Source organism: Pan troglodytes, chromosome 1 (assembly GCF_028858775.2).
Source record: "Pan troglodytes isolate AG18354 chromosome 1, NHGRI_mPanTro3-v2.0_pri, whole genome shotgun sequence".
NCBI classification, from domain to species: Eukaryota; Metazoa; Chordata; class Mammalia; order Primates; family Hominidae; genus Pan; species Pan troglodytes.
Genome location: NC_072398.2, coordinates 176,787,273 through 176,808,874, shown reverse-complemented (window position 1 = coordinate 176,808,874; position 21,602 = coordinate 176,787,273). Strand labels below are relative to the sequence as shown.

At 48.0% G+C, this 21,602-nt stretch overlaps 1 protein-coding gene across 11 annotated transcripts in view; it reads right to left on the bottom strand.

The window, feature by feature from the left end:
* Positions 1-21,602, bottom strand: part of CYB5RL (cytochrome b5 reductase like) — a 35,898-nt gene that overhangs the window by 14,081 nt on the left and 215 nt on the right. For 2 of the 11 annotated variants that reach the window (XM_513422.8, XM_063802019.1), the window contains exons 2-7: positions 18,126-18,248; positions 17,177-17,473; positions 12,506-12,654; positions 9,412-9,499; positions 5,922-6,026; positions 893-1,096 (exon numbers count right to left, since the gene is read on the bottom strand). In XM_513422.8, the coding sequence (XP_513422.3) occupies positions 893-1,096; positions 5,922-6,026; positions 9,412-9,499; positions 12,506-12,654; positions 17,177-17,374 (744 nt within the window). In that variant the 5' untranslated portion in view covers positions 17,375-17,473; positions 18,126-18,248. Of the gene's footprint in view, positions 1-892; positions 1,097-5,921; positions 6,027-9,411; positions 9,643-12,495; positions 12,655-17,176; positions 17,474-18,125; positions 18,249-21,602 lie in introns of all 11 variants that reach the window. The other 9 variants (XM_054683225.2, XM_063801984.1, XM_063802023.1 and 6 more) reach the window with 8 other exon arrangements.

Below are 21,602 nucleotides of genomic sequence, written 5' to 3'. Positions count from 1 at the left end.
AGGGACTACATAAAGCTGCCTCATAGTGGGACCAGATGAGAATGGTACTCCACAGCACCGGGCAAGAAGGCTGACCCTGAGCACCAGGGAACACAGGGGGCCCAGCAGGAATCCCAACCCAGAGGGGACAGGAGGGAAAAGTGAAGCTACCAACCAGGGAAAGGCAGGCCACCAAAGGTAGCTGAGGGCCTGGCTTGAGATGAGGGGCAGACAATCCCCCATGCTCTAACCTATGGGGGTGGCCCCAGAAGGGTTACCTGAGTGAGCAGAGGGGATGTGGAGTCAGAGGGAGGAGGGGTCAGCAGGGAGAGTCGCTGCCAGCTACGGCGGGGGCCTCCTATGGAGGGACAGGCTGAGGTGGGAGGATACTAGCAAGCACAGGGAACTCAGATCAGTTTACTCCAGCAGTCACTAATGGAGTCCCTGTTCTGTGCCTGGCATCATGCTAAGCACTGAAGAGAGAGTGCTGAGGCAGACATGTGGTCTCCACCTCAAGGAACATCACTCAGTTGGAGGGAGGTCTGCAGCCTGCCCTGCCTTCTACAGCCAGGCCCCTGTCCATGTAACTGATGATGCCAGAGGGCGATGGGAGGCAGTAACGCATGGGGTGAGAGCCAGAGCTCAGCAACCGGACAGCCCTGGGCTCAAATCCTGGCCTCAGCCCTGTCCAGCAGCGTGAGCCGGTGGGCAGCTTCACCCGCCGAATGTGCATCTCCTCATCTGTATAATGAACATGAGAACACCTGCCTTCCATACAGGTGGGTGCTCCACCAGTGGCAGGGATTATGACCACAGCATCCATTGCCAAAAGAGGCTAGAGCTGGTCCTCAGGACAGGTGCAAAGGGACTGCAGAGTCTCAATCAAAAAAGGAAGTCACCACCCTGGGCTCACCTGGCTGAGTACAAAGAAGGTACGGACATTCCAGAAACGGGCCTGCTCTTGGAGGAAGGTTTTCAGGTAGATGCTCTCAAAGGTCTTGAAGCAACCAACCAGAGTGACAAAAGTCTCGTCATTCTCATTGTCTGTGATGCTCTGCAGGATAGGCACCATGGGGGCCAGGCCCGTGCCCGCAGCCAGCAAGAGGAGCTCACCATACTGGGGAACAGAAGGGGTATGTATGACAGGTGGGTTGGGAGAGTCTCACCTTATCCCCTCTACTATGGGACTTTTCCTTGAGCTTCCTTCAACTGGACGGCAGTGCCCTACCTTGGTGTCCAACCACCTATGTCCCCTCTCTACCTCCTCCAGAAAGCCGTCCTTGTTTGTGAAAGGCATGTGAGGTTTGGGTAATGGAGATGATGGGATATGGGGACTGAAAGGGAACATAGCAGTATAGCCCATCCTGTAAGTGGCCTGGTTGCCTACTAAAGCATCCCCACAAGGACTCTGCTTACATACTTCTACTGACAGGGAGCTCATTACTTCCCAAGGCAGTTTGCTCTACCGTAGGCCAAATCCTTTGCCAGGGAGGTCTTTACAACTTACATTGAGCTGAAACCTGCTCCCATCAAAGCCTTGCCCACTCCCAATGCCATTCCAGCCCTGCTCTCTGGGCTGCTTCCTCTGCCCCAGGGTACCTCTGCAGAGATCTCAAGGGCCCACCTTGGACCTCTGAGCTTGCTCATCTCTAGGCTAAATGAAATAATATGCATAAGCATGTAGCACAGCACTGGCACAAAAGAGTCACTTGAAAAAGGTGAGTTCCCGGCCAGGAGTGGTGGCTCACACCTATAAACCTAGTACTTTGGGAGGCCAAGGTGGGCGGATCACTTAAGGTCAGGAGTTTGAGACCAACGTGGCAAAACTCCATCTCTACTAAAAATACAAAAATTAGCCAAGCATGGTGGTGCACGCCTGTAGTCCCAGCTACTTGGGAGGCTGAGGCAGGAGAATTGCTTGAACCTGGGAGGCAGAGGTTGCAGTGAGTCGAGATCATGCCACTGCACTCCAGCCTGGGCAACAGAGCAAGACTCCATCTCAAAAAAAAAAAAAAAAAAAAAAAGGTGAGTTCCCACCCCAGGAGGTCCCAGTTCCATCAACTCCTCCTCACTGAATCTATTTCCAGGCTCTAGGCCTCTTAAAGAGGGGTGACCCTCTGTAATCCCAGCACCTTGGGAGGCCAAGGCAGGTGGTTCACGAGGTCAGGAGATCGAGCCATCCTGGCTAACACGGTGAAACCCCATCTCTACTAAAAATACAAAAAATTAGCCAGGCATGGTGGGGTGCGCTTGTAGTCCCAGATACTCAGGAGGCTGAGGCAGGAGAATGGCGTGAACCTGGGAGGCGGAGCTTGCAGTGAGCTGAGATTGCTCCACTGCACTCCAGCCTGGGTGACAGTGCGAGACTCCGTCTCAAAAAAAAAAAAAAAAAAAAAGAGGGGTGACCCTCTTTAAGGTCAGTGCCTTAAAGTTTAGTACCTGAGTGATGCAGGGGTATTTACCACCCTCATTCTAGAGATTAGGCCTCTGGGTATAAATCCCCAACCATGTGATCTGGGCAAGCTCTTTCACCAATATAATCCTCAGTGTCCTCACTGGTAAAAAAAAAAAAAGAAAAGCACTTCCCCATAACAGCACCTATCTCAGAACTGTTACCAGGATTAAATGAGATGAAGAAAAGTGCTTGGTTGGCTGGGTATGGTGGCTCATGCGTGTAATCTCAGCTACTCAAGACTGAGACAGGAGGATCGCTTGAGCCCAGGAGGTTGGGGCTGTAGTGAACCATGATCATGCCACTGCACTCCAGCTGGGCAAGAGTGAGACCCTGTCTCAAACAAAACAAAACAAAACAAACAAAAAAGAAAACTGCCTGGTGCAGATCCAATTAGATTCCTCCCCCTCTCTAAGCTGCTGAGACTCACGCCTGGCAGCTGTTGCTGTGTCTGTGCTCTCTCCAGCCTCCAGGCCTTCAGCTTGCCATGCTCCTCCGCCTCCTCCCATCCTAGCTCGGGCTATCCTTTGGAGGGCCTTTCCCAAGCCAGGGCAGGGGAGGCTCCTTTCTTTGTGTTTCCACAGCTCCCTGTGAGTCCCTCTGAACCACACTGGCCACACTGTGCTGCTGTCACCTGTCTGTGTGTCTGACTCCCCCAGCAGACTGTGAGCTTCTGGAGAACAGGGGACTCATCTGACCCATCTCTAGGTCCCCAGAGTCTCCTGGCCCTGGGTGAACACTTGTGTCTGTTTGTTGAATGAATGCACAGACAGATGCTAATATGTCAGTCTTCAGGGCTGATGTAATATCCATCTGTAATGAAGACGACTGCAGAGCAGCAAAACAGGGCCCGGAAGAGGGCAGGAGCTTCCCAGACATCCTCGTGTGGTGAAACCAAGGCTTACTGAAATTTCAGTGACTGCATATTAAGGTGTGAGACACCATTTCTTTTTCCTTACCATCAGGCCCTACAGCCTCCCTAGCTAAGAAATCCAGGAGCTGGACACGGTGGCTTATGCCTATAATCCCAGCACTTTGGGAGGCTGAGGTGGGAGGATCACTTGAGCCAAGGAGTTTGAGACCAGCCTGGGCAACATGGTGAAATCCTGTGTCTACAAAAAAATACAAAACTTAGCTGAGCGTGGTGATACACGCCTGTAGTCCCAGCTACTTGGGAGGCTGAGGCAGCAAGATTGCTTGAGCCCAGTAGGTGGAGCCGTAGTGAGCTATGACAGCACTCCAGCTTGGGCAACAGAGGGAGGGAAGGAGGACAGGAAGACAGGAAGGCAGGAAGGTAGGAAATAAATGCAGGGCCTTTCAAGTATTCTGTGCATGTGAAGGAGCAGCCACAAGGCATTGGGAGGCTCCACCAGAAAAGGCGGTCAAGACAACGTTCATCTGTTATCCACTCTAGACAAGGAGGAAACACAAACGATTTCCATTCCCTGCTCTCAAGCATCTAGGGGATGCAGGGTCTAAAATGCAAGGCTAAGCATGGTTAGTACTAGAAGAATACTATGGAAGAGTATTAACATATGCATAGCACATATCTGTAGAATGGGGTTGTAGCACCTAAGAGCTGCTGTGAAGACTACGTGAGTTACCATATAGCAAGTGCTAAGGTCTGAGCCTGGCATGCATGAGGTGCTACACGTGCTTGATATTATTATACATATATACTACACATGTGCATGCAGTGTGCATTTGTACATATACTCATGTGGAAGAGGATTTGGAAGGATATACACCAAGCCATAAGATGGGTGTGTCTGGGTAGATTGCCTGTGAGTGTTTTTTCTTTTCTTTTTTTTTTTTTGTCTCTTTCCATCTGCTGATTTTTGGGTAATGAACATGTACTGCATTTATAAAAGGAAAAAAAACAATAAAAGCTTTTTTTTTTGAAACAGAGTCTCTCTCTGCCACCCAGGCCGGAGTGTAGCAGCATGATCTCGGCTCATTGCAACCTCTGCCTTCTGGGTTCAAATGATTCTCATGCCTCGGCCTCCCAAGTGGCTGGGATTACAGGTGTGTGCCACCATGCCTGGCTAGTATTTTTTGTATTTTTAGTAGAGACAGGATTTTGCCATGTTGGCCAGGCTGGTCTCGAACTCCTGACCTCAGGTGATCCACCCGCCTTGGCCTCCCAAAGTGCTGGGATTACAGGCGTGAGCCACTGCGCCCGGCCAACAAAAGCTATTTAAAAATTAAACAAAAAGAATGGAGAGGAAGGCATGATTCATTCTTTTCCATTTGTTTTCATTTTGCTTTGTTTTCCTAATTATAAAGTAATAGGTGTTCACTGCAAATGATTTAGAAAGTATAATGAAGAAAATAAAAATCACCCATAATTTCACCACCCAGAGCTGCTAACATTTCATCGCATTTTCTTTTCATATTTTCTCTGTGCATTTTAACTTAATTTCCCAACCTCCTGTATATTCAGTTTTGTACCTAGTGTTTGTCACTTGATCTTACAGCATAAGTACATAACATCATTTATAAACAGAATTTTAAAATCCAGGATATTATTCTATCAAGTACCTGTAGCCCGGTTTACCTAACTGTTCCCCTGCTGTTGGATATTCAGTTGTTTCCAATTTTCTGCTATTATAAATAAAGATGCAATGAACATATGCAAAAGAGCCAGCATTTTGATTCATTCTATAGGACAGACTTCCATAAGCGGAATTACTGGGGCCAAGGATTTGAAGACTCTGAAGACTCTTGGTACATACTGTCAAAATGCTTTCCAGATATGCACCAACTGATGAGAAATTATGAATTCTTACTGGGAAAGTCAGGGAAGGGTTTAAAAATGCCAGGATGATGAGGAGAAGAGCCATCTGAGCTAGGAAGCAGGAAGCCATGGGGCATATTTAGTCATGTGACTGTACTGTGAAATTGGAAAGGCGTCTGAGGGTCAGAGGGCATAAGGGCTCCTAAATGTCAAGTACATGGGTCTGATGTTCTAAGCAATGGCCGCCCTGGGTAGCTTTGGAGCTGGGCAGGCAGTTTCATTTATAAGTGTCTATTCTGGCTGGGCGCGGTGGCTCACACCTGTAACCCCAGCACTTTGGGAGGCTGAGGCGGGTGGATCACCTGAGGTTGGGAGTTCATGACCAGCCTGACCAACATGGAGAAACCCTGTATCTACTAAAAATACAAAATTAGCCGGGTGTGGTGGCGCACGCCTGTAATCTCAGCTACTTGGGAGGCTGAGGCAGGAGAATTGCTTGAACCTGGGAGGTGGAGGTTGCGGTTAGCCGAGATCACGTTACTGCACTCCAGCCTGGGCAACAAGAGCGAAACTCCGTCTCTAAATAAATAAATAAATAAGTGTCTATTCCATCTTCTCTCATGTCCAACCCCAAGGATACACCTGGGATTGTGTTTGAGCTCAGGGAGAATGGCACAGTGAGATGCTATGGGCTGAAACATGAAAACCACAGTCAACAGGGATCTCCTGAAGATTTAAGGTGCTGGCACTGACCTGGTTTGGTTTATAGAAGAAATCTCCGAAAGGTCCTCGCCAGAAAGCTGTGTCTCCTACTCTCCAGGACTCAACATACCGGGACATCAGCCCCATCTGGTAGCACTGGAAGCAAACACAGGGAGACGTCAGCGGGACAGGTACGTGCTGCCAACACAAACCAGATTAACCATTAATGTGGAGCCCGTTCTGTATGCTGAGTGCTTCACATGTGTTATCTCATTTAATCGTCCTCCTTATCCTACAAAGTTGGTACAGCCATTCCCAATTTTCAGATGAGGCCCAGAAGCTTACACAGAAGGCAGACAGGAGGCTGGGATGAGAATCCATAGGACCTAAAGCCTTCAGCATACAGGTCCCAAACCCAAATGCCCACAGCGACCATGCAGGTACCATAAATGAGTGAAGAACTGGGTGATGATTAATGGCAATTAACACACAGTCTCAGCGTCAGGGAGACAATAGGGAGTGATGGGGACTATGATAAATTGGTGAGCGAGTGCTCCTTCTAAGGAGGGAAGCCAGTTTGCAGGTTTCAGTCCATAGTTTGTGGGGCCTAATTGGCCAAATCTATTGATTTTCCAAAAGAGGCACGAAATCCATATTTTTATTTAAAATCTCCCATTTTTGAAATGTCTGCAATTAATTCAAAATTTTAAAACTCTAGCTGGCCAATACCAAATACATCTGTGGGCTAGATTCAGGCCACCCATCTGCAGTCTCTGCATTATCCTACACCATCTCCTGGCTGGATGAAAAATGAAGGTTACAGGAGTGATTCCTCCATGGAGAGGGGAGTCTATATTGCCTGGGTGCCTGTCCACTCTGTGCCAGGCACCATGTTGAGGATGCAGGCAAGACAGCTAGATCTTAAGCTCCATGAAGGCAGCCAGTGCCTGAACCATGGAAATAACTTAATAAATACCTGAATGAATGAATGAATCAATCAATCCAGATTCAGGCTCTCCCCTTAAGGAGCTTACAATCTAGAAGGGACCTAAGTCTCAGACATATACAAGGTAGAGACCATCTAACACCCATGAGAAGAATAAACTAGGAATAAACCTGAGAAGGCTGCAGCCACTTCCATGGATGGGATCAAGGATGGCTTCCTGGGGGAGGAAGCATTTGAGCTGGACCTTGAAAGATGGGCAAGATGGAATTCACTGGGGATGGGAGCAGGGGTGCAGAGAGGACTCTGGACATCAGGTGTAGTATGGTCAGGGGTAGGACAATCTGGGTCATGTTTTGGGAATAGCAAGTGAACATGGTAGGGTGAGGGTGAGGGCGAAGCACTGGGAGACAGGACTGGAAGGGTGTTTGGAGTAAGATTATAGCCAGGCTTAACACAGAGACAGGGCTTTGGTCCCCAGACCTGTTTTTAAGCACCCATGGCCATCTCCGATATCATCCCTGACTTCCTTGGGCACCACCTGCACAAGGCAACGGAAGTCCCTGGCTCAACTGGAAGGGGTCTAGAAGGAAGGGTGAGGTTTTTCTCCTGCCTTGCTGGAGGCTGTCTCCATGCACGCTTTGTTTTCTGGCCCCTGTCTAGGGGGAGGCATGACCCCAGCTGTGGCCTTGACAGCACCCAAGAAGAAGGGAAGGATTCTTCCATGTTGTCTTTAGTACCCTGATATGGTTTGGCTGTGTCCCCATCCAAATCTCATCTTGAATTCCCATGTGTTGTGGGAGGGACCCAGTGAGAGGTAAATGAATCATGGGGGCAGGTCTTTCCCATGCTGTTCTTGTGATAGTGAATAAGTCTCATGAGATCTGATGGTTTTACAAAGCAGAGTTTCCCTGCACAAGCTCTCTTCTTGTCTGCCGCCATGTGAGATATGCCTTTCACCTTCTGCCATGATTGTGAGGCCTCCCCAGCCGTGTGGAACTGTGAGTCCATTAAACCCCTTTCTTTCATAAATTGCCCATTCTCAGGTATGTCCTTATCAGCAGCGTGAAAACGGACTAATACATACCCACACAGAGCCTGGCACAGAGTAAATGTTTAATACATACTTGTTAAACAGAACTGACACTGAACTTTTGTCCTTCCATTTGGATCATATTACCCAAGGGGCCTTGAGACAAATGATGTCATCTTTCTGAGCTTCAGTTTCTTCATCTGTAAAATGGGAATAATATGATCTACTCTATAGGGTGGTTATGAGGTTGAAATGAGATAATTAGAATAAAGAGACAGAGGCAGTACCTGGTGCCCAGAAGGTGTCTGAGAAATGGGAGCTTCTCCTTCCCTTCTACTTGGGAGGGTCAAACGATAAGCCCTGCCTGCCTTCCCAATTTGCAAAGACATTTCTGGCTTTTCCTAGCCAGTGGCTTAGAGATAATTAAGCATCTCTCTAAAGAGAGGCTTTCTAGTAAACGAAGGAGAAAATCAGCCTTGCAGCTGGGAGAGATCCAGCTGCCCTGAAGAACTGTCTCCAGGCTTATCCTTTCCACAGAAACACACCCCGACAAGCAGCTTGGGGAAGCAGGCCATTTGGAGAGGATTTGTGGAATCTCCCAGACAAACAGTTGCATGAAGAAGGGATCCCATCCAAGCTTATGTGTGGAGGAATAAACACTCGGGCTCAGACGGCAGGTAGGAAGGCGGGAGCTGGAGGCAGTGCTGAGGTCTCGGTATCAGGGGGCAGGACTCACCTACTAGCAGCACTTCTTACTAGCTGTGGGGCCTTGGGACCTCTGGGGGACTCCGTTTACTTATCAATGCAATATAGATAATAAGTCATGTCTTATAACACAGATTAAGGATGTGAACACTATTCTTAAATATTTGTAATGATTCCATTTGGGAAATGATGATCTAGAGCTGTGTATTAGGTTGACCCACATGAAGTTGATGTTTCTTTAAGTCAAAAAAGTTAGAATATCAGCAATTTCATGTAGCTCAACCTAATTATTCTTTCCACATAATTGGGCCTCCACAACTTCTTATATATTTGTTTCCTATTCCTTGGGTCTCCAGGGTGTTTTGCATCCAACCTACTTTGTTCATCTCATCTCTGCCAATTCCTCCATCCACCCCGCCTTCTCCACCAGCACCCTCTCCTCCTGGCTCTCAGGCTGGGTATAGTTCCTAGAAGACTTGTTCTATTTCACCCCTCCCAACCTTTGGTTAACCATCCCCTCAGCCTAGAATGCCATTTATGGCCACTGCCAATTTGTACTCCTTCTTCAAGGTCCAACTCAAATGCCCCGGTTCTGCCCACCTCCCCTAAGAGGTGATGTTAGGTTAGTCCCGTCTATAAGCTCCTCCACGTCCTACCTCTTGCCTAATCCTCTCAGATTGCATCCTGCTCCCTTGGCATGCCTTCCTTCTGTTCCAGGACAAAGGACTTACTTCCCCAATTGCCTTTGTCCATGTTGTTCCCAGCACTGAGTTTCCTTCCCACATTTTCCCTTTAGCTCTCCACTCTTAGACCCATAGCTTCTCCACGGCATCTTGGAGCATCCTCAAGGGTCAACTCACCTTAATTAACACTTCAAAGTATCCTTCTGCGTTGGCAGGGCTGATGGGCGTATAGGCTCTCTGAATTTCTAAGTCATCTACTATCCCTCTGAGAAACAGAAGCGTGCAGTCAGTCAGCCAGTCATTCAGCAAACCCTTATAAGGCTGGGCACGGTGGCTCATGTCTGTAATCCCCACACTTTGGGAGGCCGAGGTGGGCTGATCACTTGAGGTCAGGAGTTTGAGACCAGCCTGGACAACATAGTGAAACCCGTCACTACTAAAAATACAAAAATTTAGCTGGGTGTGGTGGCTCACGCCTGTAGTCTCAGCTACCTGGGAGGCTGAGTCACATGAATCACTTGAACCTGGGAGGTGGAGGTTTCAGTGAGCTGAGATCATGCTACTGCACTCCAGCCTGGGCAATAGAGCAAGACTCTATCTCAAACAAACAAACAACTGCAAATCCTTATGAGGTAACTCCTCTGCCAGGCTGGTGAAAATAAAGGTCCTCACTGAGAGGCAGGCAAGATGCAACAGAAAAAAAAGAGTACTGGGCTCATCCACTGCCATGTGCTGGCTGTGAGATCCCAGTAGATCATCTCATCCCCTGTGGCCCCTTTTGTAAAATGGGGACATCTATCTGCATTCCAGTTGTGTGGCTCCTCTGGGACTACAGATGGGAGAGTGTTTCAAAAAGTGCACTGAGGATGTGAGTTGTTTTGGAGACATGACTGTCATTTTTCCTGACCTCTTCTCGACCACAGAGTGATAAAGACTAAAACAACTGCTAACATTTATTAAACACTTACTAGCACCTGACAGAAGCATTAGGACTGGAAGGATCCTCAAAGGGCCCTGGTCTAAAGCCCCGTCTCATGCATGAATCCTCTCCATGTTACCAAAAACAGGGTCAGGATAACCACCATGAGTCACAGTAATAGCCATGGTGTATTAAATGCATACATGTATCAAGCATTTCATATGCATTATCTCATTTAACTCAAACAACAATCCAAATGAGGAATCCAGTGCTTAGAGAAGGGAAGTCACTTGCACAGCTCAAATTCAATCACAGCTCTAACTTCAGAGCTGGGTTCCTCACCACTGTTCTTCAGAGCTTCCCAGAAGCTTCCCTAAGCAGTCTTCTCTCAAGTCCTACTATGTACAAAACTTTCTTCTCTGAGGTATGCAAAGATTAAAAAGGCCCTGTCTCAATGCACCAAAAGCATGAGGGGGCTGGACAGAAATATTTAATAAATGCATATGAGGCTGGGCATGGTGGCTCACATCTGTAATCCCAGCACTCTGGGAGGCCAAAGTGGGCGGATCACGAGGTCAAGAGATCGAGACCATCCTGGTCAACATGGTGAAACCCCATCTCTACTAAATATACAAAAATTAGCTGGGCATGGTGGTGCATGCCTGTAGTCCCAGTTACTTGGGAGACTGAGGCAGGAGAATCGCTTGAACCTGGGAGGTGGAGGTTGCAGTGAGCTGAGATCATGCCACTGCACTCCAACCTGGGTGACAGAGTGAGACTCTGTCTCAAAAAATATAAATAAATAAATAAATAAATGCATATGAAACAAATGGGGACATAAGGAACAGAGCACAGAGCATGGCTTGGCTGCAGAGCACTATGACGTCTGCTGCAACAGAGGTAAAACTGGTATGTTTTAGAGGGAGTGCGCAGTCTCCTCTGGGAGCCTAGGAAACCTCCTGGAGGTGGGTGCTGCAGGATAGGCCAGCCACTGACAAGGGCAAATCGGGACAGGAAGGGTGGTGGGAATGGGGCGTGGAGCAGGAGGCTGAGACCAGGGCAGGGGTGGGTTGGCAAAGGGAGAAGAACATGGTGGGAAAGCAAGCTGGGGCCTTGGGTTAGGACATCATTACGGAGGCGATGTGGTACCTCAGATACCTTCTGGGGTGCTACATTGCCTCCATGCTGCACCCCACAGTGACATGGTCAGATATGTGTGTTAGGGATGTCACCACAGGGACAGAGAGGGTGAAGGAGGGGAGCCAGCCTGGAAGCAGGGAGTTCTGAGCATTCTGGTTCATGGATGGAAGGATGCCTGGGGCCATGACCTGCCCTGTGGCCCCTCCTGCCCACTGGGAAAGTGAACTTCTAGGACTGCTGGCCAGGTCACAGGCCAGAAGGAGCTGGGCACAAACACCAGGGGCCAGTGTGAAGCAAGTGGCCAGAGTCTGAGCAGCAGTAAGTGCTCTTCTGGTTTCCACCTTCTCCTCTGGCCGCACCTTGCTTCCTTTGCTGGCTCCTCCTCCTCTTGCCAATACCGTAGATGCTGGTGTTTCCAGGGTTTGGTCCTGTGCGCCTTTCTCTTTCCATGCACACATTTTCCCAAATGCCACTCAGCTATGTGCCAATGACTCCCAAACCCATGCCTGCAGCTCAGATCTCTCTACTGAGCCTCAGATTCACAGAGCCAACAGCCTGGCAGACAACTCTACCTGGACATCCCAAAGGGTCTTGTCTCTGGGCAGGCAGGGGTGGGGACTGGGGTGGGAGTAGGGTGCCTAAGTAGGCTGGGAGGAAGTAGGAACCTCAGAGGAGTGGTAAAGAGCGTAACTCAGGAGCCAGGCTGTCTGGGTTTAAATCCTGGCTCCGTGACTTATTAGCTATGTAGTGCTGGGCAAGCCCTTTATTCTCAATTCTATCAATTGGTACTAATCATATTAGGCTCATACCACAAGCTCTAAAGCCACACTGCTTGCCTTCAAATCCTGGCTCCAACATTTCCTAACTGTGTGACCTTGGCAAGTTTCTGGACCTCTCTTACTTCAATTTCCTCTGGGGTATAACTGCACCTACCACACAGGATTTTGTGAGGGTTAAATGATTTCACGCCTATAAGCACACAGAACTGTGCCTTGGATAGTAAATGCTATTAAAGTGATTGTGTTATTATTTATTATGAAAATGCATTATCTAGTTCAATCCCAAGAACTCTCTGAGTCATGTGTCACTATGTCTATCTTGAAGATGACAAATGGAGGCTTAAGGGAGAGTACGCTAGTTGGTCAAGGCCAGCAGCTAGCAAATAGCAAAGCAGGGCTGTGAAGCTTTGGTCCTCCCGCTACCTGAGTGTACCGTAGGATGAGGTGCTGGCCGGGCCGCAGGCCAAGCTGGCTGTTCCCGGGTAGAGCAAACCGGACACGGTAGGTGTCCTTAGTGAGCCTGTCCATGGCACTGATGCAGAAGGCCACGAAGGTCTCTGGGTTCAGCTTGGAGGGGCAGCTCTGCAACAGGAAGAGATTCAACAGCTAGAGGCCGGGGCTCCACAGACACACAGGCATCCATAGCATCCTTCCCACTGTCCCCAAGGAGAGGCTGTCTTGGCTCGGGAAGTTTCCTGTAAACTGGACACTAGCCTCACCTTACTTCCCTTTCAAAATTGGATCCAAGAATGCCAGAGCACTTTCCTTTGAGCCTATCCTGCTCTTAAGCCTTCCATGGCTCCCCTCAGCTCCAGGGTAAAATGCGGGCTCCTTCCTTAGCTGGCCACTCAAAGGCGCTGTGGACGACCCTCAAGCCTCATTTTATCTCCCAGGCATCTAATGCCAGACTTTTCTTTGTCCTCCCAAGAACACCCTGCTGCTTCCTACTTCTGAGTCTTTATTTGCTCAAGCAGTGCCCTCTTATCCAGAACATTCATCTCCAATGTGTAAAAGACATACCCATTCTTCAAAGCTGCTAAAATCCAGATTTGCATAATTTATAAGTTGATGGGACCTCAGAATATCTAACCCAATATCTGTGTATTACATATGTGGAAACTGAGGCCTGAGTTGAGTCATGCTGGCTTACTTGTCCACAATCACACTGTAGACAAAAATTCAAATTCATGTCTAAGTCTCAGCCCACTGCCTTTAACATTCCACCCCAACCTGCATCTCCTCCAGGAAGCCTTCTCTGAACGCTGTGACTCACAGATCTTTCTTTCCTGTAAAATACTCCATTTACTCCTGGGACCCCTCAATCCCAGCTTAGGGCCTGCACCATCCTGCAGCACCAACTCTGGAACCCCAGTTACCCATGGTAGTGCTGACAGTATCACTGAACTGACAGAAATTCTTGGGCTTGGCATTCAAGGCCTTGTCTCCACTGTGCCCCTTCCCACACCCACCATCCAGGATGACCTCTTCATCATCAGCCAGAGTACCTGGGTACTCTCTGGCACAGCTGCCTGGTGCTTTGGAAAGAACACTGGACTGGGAGTCGGGAGAACTGGGTTTAGCCCCAGCTCAGCTGCTGCCTCCCTGTGGGGCCTTCAGCATATCAATTGATCCTCTGGGTCTCAGTTTCCTAGTCTATAAAAAGGGCCACTCATCCCTGATAACTTTATAGGGTTATCATGAGGGTCAGATGAGATACAATGTAAAAAGCATTTTATAAAATGTAAGTTACCATGGAAATGTAAAATCTTTTCCTATTATTATTGCTTCATTAAAAGTTAAAAAAATTGGAATATGCTATTTTATAGGACTGACAAAATGTTTGTGTTTGTTTGCGTCCATCTGTTTGCAAATTTTTTTTTTTTTTTTTTTTTTTTTTTTTTTTTTTGAGATAGAGTCTCGCTCTGTTGCCCAGGCTGGAGTGCAGTGGTGTGATCTCGGCTCACTACAATCTCTGCCTCCCGGATTCAAGTGATTCTCATGCCTCAGCCTCCCAGGTAACTGGGATCACAGACATGTGCCACCACACCCAGCTAATTTTTGTACTTTTAGTAGTGATGTGGTTTCACCATGTTGGCCAGGCTGGTCTTGAACTCCTGACCTCAGGTGATCCGCCCACTTTGGCCTCTCAAAGTGCTGGGATTACAGGTGTGAGGCACCATGCTGGACCTCTGTTTGCAACTTTAAATGTGGTATCATTTAAATTTCCAGTGTTATAATAGGTGATGACAGCTACTATTTACTGAGCATCTACCATGTGCCAGGTGCTTTACATATTCATCCCATGAAATTCTCATAACAACCTATAAAGTATTAACATCCCAGTTTTTCAGATGAGAAAACTGAGGTTTAGCACACTAAAATGACATGCCCAACATCATACAATTAACTGGCAGAACCGGGCCTCAGTTCCTTAGTGAGTCTTTCTATCACTACCCTGTGTTTCTTTTTTTTTTTTGAGACAGAGTGTTGCTCTGTCGCCCAGGCTGAAGTGCAGTGGTACAATTTGGGCTCAATGCAACCTCCACCTCCTGGTTCAAACAATTCTCATGCCTCAGCCTCCCAAGTAGCTGGGACTACAGGCACGTGCCACCACGCCTGGCTAATTTTTATATTTGTAGTAGAGACAGGGTTTCACCATGTTGGCCAGGCTGGTCTTGAACTCCTGAGCTTAGGTGATCCACCTGCCTTGGCCTCCCAAAGTGCTGGGATTACAGGCATAAGCCACCGTGCCTGGCCAAGTAACCCTGTGATTCTTTATCCCCCTTCTGTAAGCTGAGTTTTTTCAGCACTGGTACCCTGGCATCTTTATTACCAACCTCCTTGTGCCTAGCACACAGGATATGGTACTTAGTAGATCTTGGAGAAACACATTCATTCATCTGCAAATATTTAATGAGTGCCAACTGTAATGCCAGGAACTACTCAAGGTGCTGAGGATAGAACAGTGAGAAAGACAGAGGCCCCTTCTCTTCCAGAACTGATATTTTGGCAAGAAGATGCACGATATACACATAAAAGAGTACATCTAGATGGTGTCTGGTAGTCCTGAGTTAGGAAGAGAAATGAAATTTCGGCAGAGATCAGAAAGAAGTGAAGGGGTGAGCCACGTGGAGATGGAGGGCAGTGAGAAGAAAGAAACAGAGGTTGTCACAAACATTCCCCAGTCACTGGCAGAAGCCAGAGCACTCTAGTCCCCATCACCACCTTCCAGTGGCAGAAATACAAGGAGACACTAAATATAAAGTCATGCATGCCTGTAATCCCAGCAAGCACTTTGGGAGGCCAAGATGGGAGGTTTGCTTAAGCCCAGGAGTTTGAGCCCAGCCTGGGCAATATTGCAAGACCCCATCTCTATCTTTATAAAAAGCAAAAATATGGCCAGGTACAGTGGCTCACACCTATAATCCCACTACTTTGAGAGGCTGAGGCAGGTGGATCAGTTGAGGTCAGGAGTTCGAGACCAATATGGTAAAACCCTGTCTCTGCTAAAAATGCAAAAAAAAATTAGCCGGGCATGGTAGTAGGTGCCTGTAATCCCAGGTACTCAGGAGGCTGAGGCAGGAGAATTGCTTGAACTTGGGAGGCAGAGGTTTCAGTGAGCTGAGATCATGCCACTGTACTCCAGCCTGGGTGATGGAGTGAGACTCTGCCTCAATAATAATAATAATAATGTGAGACTCTGCCTTAATAATAATAATAATAATAATAATAATAATAATGTCATGTTGTTTTGGGGTTCAGAGAAACAACTGCAAGGCCAGGTGTGGTGGCTCATGCCTCTAATCCCAGTACTTTGGGAGGCTGAGGCAGGTGGATCACCTAAGTTCAGGAGTTCAAGACCAGCCTGGCCAACATGGTGAAACCCCATCTGTACTAAAAACGTAAAATTAGTCAGGTGTGGTGGCACATGCCTGTAATCCCAGCTACTTGGAAGGCTGAGGCAGGAGAATCGCTTGAACCTGGGAGGCGGAGGTTGCAGTGAACCAAGATAGCGCCACTGCACCCCAGCCTGGGCAACAAGAGCAAAACTCCATCTCAAAAAAAAAGAAAGGAAAAGAAAAGATAAGAAAAACAACTGCATTTGTTCAGGATGTATGATCTATAGCTTAAGAACAACACGTGTAAAAATGACTAAGCTTTGGTCTAGTTTGAGCCACAAGAATGGGGAATGGTTGGTCAAAAAGTGATGATGGCCAGGCAAGGTGGCTTACGCCTGTAATCCCATCACTTTGGGAGGCTGAGGCGGGAGGATCACTTGAGACCAAGAGTTCGAGACCAGCCCTGGCAACAAAGCGAGATTCCATCTCTACAAAAAAGAAAAAAAAAAGTGATTACGATGCCAGATGGCATTGAGAGAGGTAGAAATGGGAGACACCTCTACTCCACATTAGTCAGGAGGGACACAGAAAATGGGAAGACTGTTCAGATGCGGGAGACCAAGACAGGGCCAGATTCAAAACAAAACCTATGCACAGTGTCAGAAGGAATAGGTCCTCAGTTTCCCTATCTGTGTTATACAGGGGGTGAAGTCCAGTGTTCTGACATCTATAACTGTGAACCCTTCCAAACATTACAATAAAGGGCTACACTGCTTAGTCCAGACTATGAAGTCCCGGAGGAGTTAAGGAGGAAGAAGTCAGTAAGGGCCAGAGAAGAAGAAATATCAGCCCTAACATCCTTTATTTACCTAGAATAAACTATAGCTAGTTTAGTCCATAAGGACAAGGACTGTGGCTGTCATGCTCACTCTCAAATCCTCACTATTTCACAGGGCCTGGTATATAATAGGTCCTCAATAAATATAGTTAAGTGAAATGGATGTCAAGCTCTGTGCTACACATCACAAACATTGAGCCTCATTTTACAGATGGGGAAACTAAGGCTTAAACTCTGCCTCAAATCACACAGCTGCTAATAAGTTTGCTTCAGGGCTGGGCTTTGAGCCTAGATCTGTTTGCTTCTGTTATGCATACTCTTCTTCTGCTGTACAGTCAGGGAAGGCTTCCTAGAGGTGTGCTTTGCAGGGCCAAGGCAAGTAGATTCTGTTGCCCTGGTGCTCATATCGAGAAGCAGCCTCTCTCACCTGTGACTCTGGCCCACGCAGCAGGCTCCTGTCCTTGCTGGCTCGGGCTGCCTCCCACCTTGCCAGATCTCGGTGATAGAGGTCAAACACACAGGGTGAGCAGCCACTGCCGCAGCACTGGGAGGGCAAGGGTTCTGTGGGCCGTAGCTGCATCCAGGCTTCCTCAGTGTCGTCGTCCTCTTCCCTCTCAGCCATCATCAATGGGGCTTGGGCAGCCTAGAAAGAACAACTGGGTGCTCTTCCAGAACAGGCCAGGCTCTATGAGACCACGGGCGCAGGCCCTGCTCCTTGGCCAGCCTGAGAGAGGGAAAACATGGGGGTTATTCTCTGGTCTCCTCTATTCCTCACATTCTCCAAAGCCTGCAGGTGCCAGGCTCTGTGCAAGCACTGGGGATGGAGATGGATCAGCCAAGGAGTGTGCTGTCTGGTGGGGAGCGTTAACCACTTACTATCGTTGGTTTTAGAAGGACAATCCCTCGTGTGAAGTGAATCTTTCTTTACTAGAGGAAAGGGTTTGGCTTCAGGAAACCTGGTTCTACTACTCATAAGCTCTATGACTTCAGGAAGGTTTAGCAGGGTGGGACCCCCTTGAGCACAGGAGGGTGTCTTATTCCTTTGTATTCTATCACCAAGCATAGCTTGGCATATGGAAGAAAGGACATAACAATCAGAGCTGGTAACCAAGGTTTCCTGATCTGTTCCTGTGCTCTGAGTGCCAGCTGACACTTTACACAGAAAAGTCTCATTGAATTTTAAAAGATATTTTTTGTTTTGTTTTGTTTTGCTGAGATGAGGTCTCACTCTGTTGCCCAGGCTGGAGAGCAGTGGCACGATCACAGCTCACTGCAGCCTCAACCTCCTGGGCTCAAGCAATCCTCCTGCCTCAGTCTCCCGAGTAACTGGGACTACAGGTGTGCACCACCATACCTGGCTAATTTTTTTTACTTACATTTTGTAGAGACAGGGTCTCACTATGTTGCCAGTCTGGTCTCGAACTCCTGGCCTCAAGTGATCTTCTCATCTCAGTCTCCCAAAGTGCTGAGATTACAGGCATGAGCCACCATGTCTGGCCCTAAAATGTTTTAAATGATAAAGTAAAATATATACCTACAACTCATTACAAAAAATTAATTAAAAATATAAAAGAACACCTGTGTAACTACTACTCAGTCAAGTAAAAAGAACCTTGCCAGCATTCCAGAAGCCACCTGTGTCCCTTCCTGATAACTGCACTTCCCCTAGGTGATATTTCCTTTTTCCCCTAGTTTTGCCACCTTTGTTTGCAATCCTAACCACTACAGTTCAGCTTTGCCCAGAGTTTCATACAGCTTCTAAAATGGTGGCAACCAGGGTTTTAACTCTGGCATGTCTGGTTTCAAAACATATCATTCTTCAATCACAGGAAACAGAAGAAGGTTGTGATGGTCCAGGTGAGATGATATGAGGACTTAGACCTGCAGCTTCAGGCACAATGAGAAGACAGGGGTCAATGAGAGAAATACTGAAGAGGAAATTAACAGAACACTGAGACTGACTAGATGTGAGGGAGTGTGGGGGGGACAGAGGGGTAGAAGGGACATCCAACCCCTCGGATCTGGCTTGGGTTTTGGGTAGACAGAAGGCTCAAGAAGAAGTTGAGTTTTAAGGGAAAGAAGAAGAGTTTGGTTTGAGGTATGCTGAGTGCCTGTGGAGCATCCAAGTACAAAATCCAGTTGTGAGTTGGATTAAACAGGTCTAGATATGAGTCTGGAGATGGAGGGACAGTGAAGAGAGAAAAACAGGTGCAGGTGAAGGCCTGCCTGGCTTCACTCCCTCCTGTGAGCACTCCATGCACTTGGTCCATCCCTGCTCATAAAAGCTGCTCATAAACACTTTTCTTTTTCTTTTCTTTCTTTCTTTTTTTTTTTTTTTCTTTTTTGAGACAGAGTCTCACTCTGTTGCCCAGGTTGCCAGGTTGGAGTACAGTAGCATGATCTTGACTCACTGCAACCTCTGCCTCCTGGGCTCAAGCGATTCTCCTGCTTCAGCCACCCAAGTAGCTGGGAAACAGGCGCCCAACACAATGCCCGGCTAGGTTTTGTATTTTGAGTAGAGACAGGTCCTCCTGTGGGGACCTCTGTGAAGGGCATCTATGCATGTTCACAATGGCTGGCTTGCTGATGAGTCAGATGTGAGTTTGTTTTCTTCTTGCTACCTGCGTCTGCATGTAGCATATATGCAAATCCAACTTCAGTGAGGCTGTTTGACTGGCTAGAGTTTTCTCACTCTCAGTTGTTAAGGACAATAGGGCCCCTTTCCTAAATTTAAGAATCTCCTCTGCCTTGGCTGGGTGCGGTGGCTCATTCCTGTAATCCCAGCACTTTGGGAGGCCAAGGTGGGTGGATCACGAGGTTAGGAGATCAAGACCATCCTGGCTAACACGGTGAAACCCCGTCTCTACTAAAAATACAAAAACAAAAAAATGAGCCGGGCATGGTGGTGGGCACCCGTAGTCCCAGCTACTCGGGAGGCTGAGGCAGGAGAATGGCGTGAACCCGGAAGGTGGAGGCTGCAGTGAGCTGAGATTGCGCCACTGCACTCCAGCCTGGGTGACAGAGTGAGACTCTGTCTCAAAAAAAAAAAAAAAAAAAAAAAAAAGGGTGGTATCTTATTCTTTCTGTATTCTACCACCAAGCATAGCCGGGCATATGGAAGGTTCCCTATGACTGCTCATTCAGTTTACAGATACAATCTGGGAGCTAGGTGTTGGGAGGCAACAGAGGTAAACAGGTCATTGTTCCTACCTTCACAGAGCCTCATAGACTACAAGGTGTTATATCAACCCAATTCATTTTTATTGCATGCTATGGACCAGGTATGCATTATGAGTGAATGAGGTCTGGTCCCCTCTTTATGCTGATTTCTTTTTTTTTTTTTTTTTTTTTTGAGACAAGAGTCTCGCTCTGTTGCCCAGGCTGGAGTGCAGTGGCGCGATCTCAGCTCACTGCCAGCTCGGCCTCCCGGGTTCACATCATTCTCTTGCCTCAGCCTCCCGAGTAGCTGGGACTACAGGCGCCCACCACCACGCCCAGCTAATTTTTTGTATTTTTAGTAGAGACGGGGTTTCACTGTGTTAGCCAGGATGGTCTGATCTCCTGACCTCGTGATCCACCTGCCTCGGCCTCCCAAAGTGCTGGGATTATAGGCGTGAGCCACCACGCCCGGCCTTTTTTTTTTTTTTTTTTTTGAGACAGGGTCTTGCTGTGTTGCCCAGGTTGGAGTGCAGTGGTAGGATCACAGCTCACTGCAGACTCGATCTCCGAGGCCCAAGTGATCCTCCCATCTCAGCCTCCTGAGTACCTAGATCTATAGGTGTGTGCCATCACGCCTCGCTAATTTTTTTTAATTATTTTTAGAGAGGAGGTCTCACCATGTTGCCCAGGCTGATCTCAAACTCCTGGCCTCAAGTGGCCCCTCCCACCTAGGTCTCCCAAAGTGTTGGGATTACAGGTGTGAACGATGACTGTAGGACTTCTCCACGTTTTAACAGTCCCACTTTCTCTGCTATTTTGGAAATTAGCAGAAAAGTTGGCCACGTCAGTCATGAATTTTAAAGAGTTGGTTCATGTGTCCTCTGAGCTCTATCTTTTCAGTTCAAGAGGCACCACCTTTAATCCAGGCCTTGACACATGTTGCCTCAGGCTGGATGACTTTTCCCACCCCGCAGGCCTTGGTTTTAAAGGTCACCTCCCTTCTGAGGCCCTCCCTGAACCTTCCCCTCCTCATTCTCTATAAGGCACTCTATTTGTTTCTGTTATACACGCATTCACTAAACCTATTTACTATGTGCCAGGCACTGTTCTCAGTGCTGGGGATATAGCAGTGAAGAAACAGAAATCCTTGCACTCACTGAGCTCATATCTTAGGGTGAGAAACAGTTATTAAGCAAGATCAAGATGGAAAACAGATGGTACGGTAGTGTGAAATGCTAAAGAGAAAAATAACTACGGAAAAGGGATAGGAAGTGTGTGTATCGCAGTTGACTTATTTGTTCGCGTTGTTTACCTGCGTTCTGTCTGCATCTCCCACTAAACTGTAAGCTCTACATCTCCCATCTGTCTTATTTACCAACGCCAACAGGGGCTCAGCGCAGCGCCTGACACACAGCAGGCAGCTGATAGACAGGTGTTGAGCAAGGAGCAAAGGCGCATCTTCATTGCTCTGTCCTTGCTTCTAGGAGGCGAACTGGGAAGTCCAGAGGGAAAGGAAAAGCGAGGAAAGTGGCTCGCTTTTGGCGCTGGGGAAGAGGTGTACAGTGAGCAGTCACGCTCAGAGCTGGCTTGGGGGACACTCTCACACTCAGGAGAGGGACAGAGCGACAGAGGCGCTCGCAGCAGCGCGCTGTACAGGTGCGCCAGCTTAGGCATTTCTATCCCTATTTTTACAG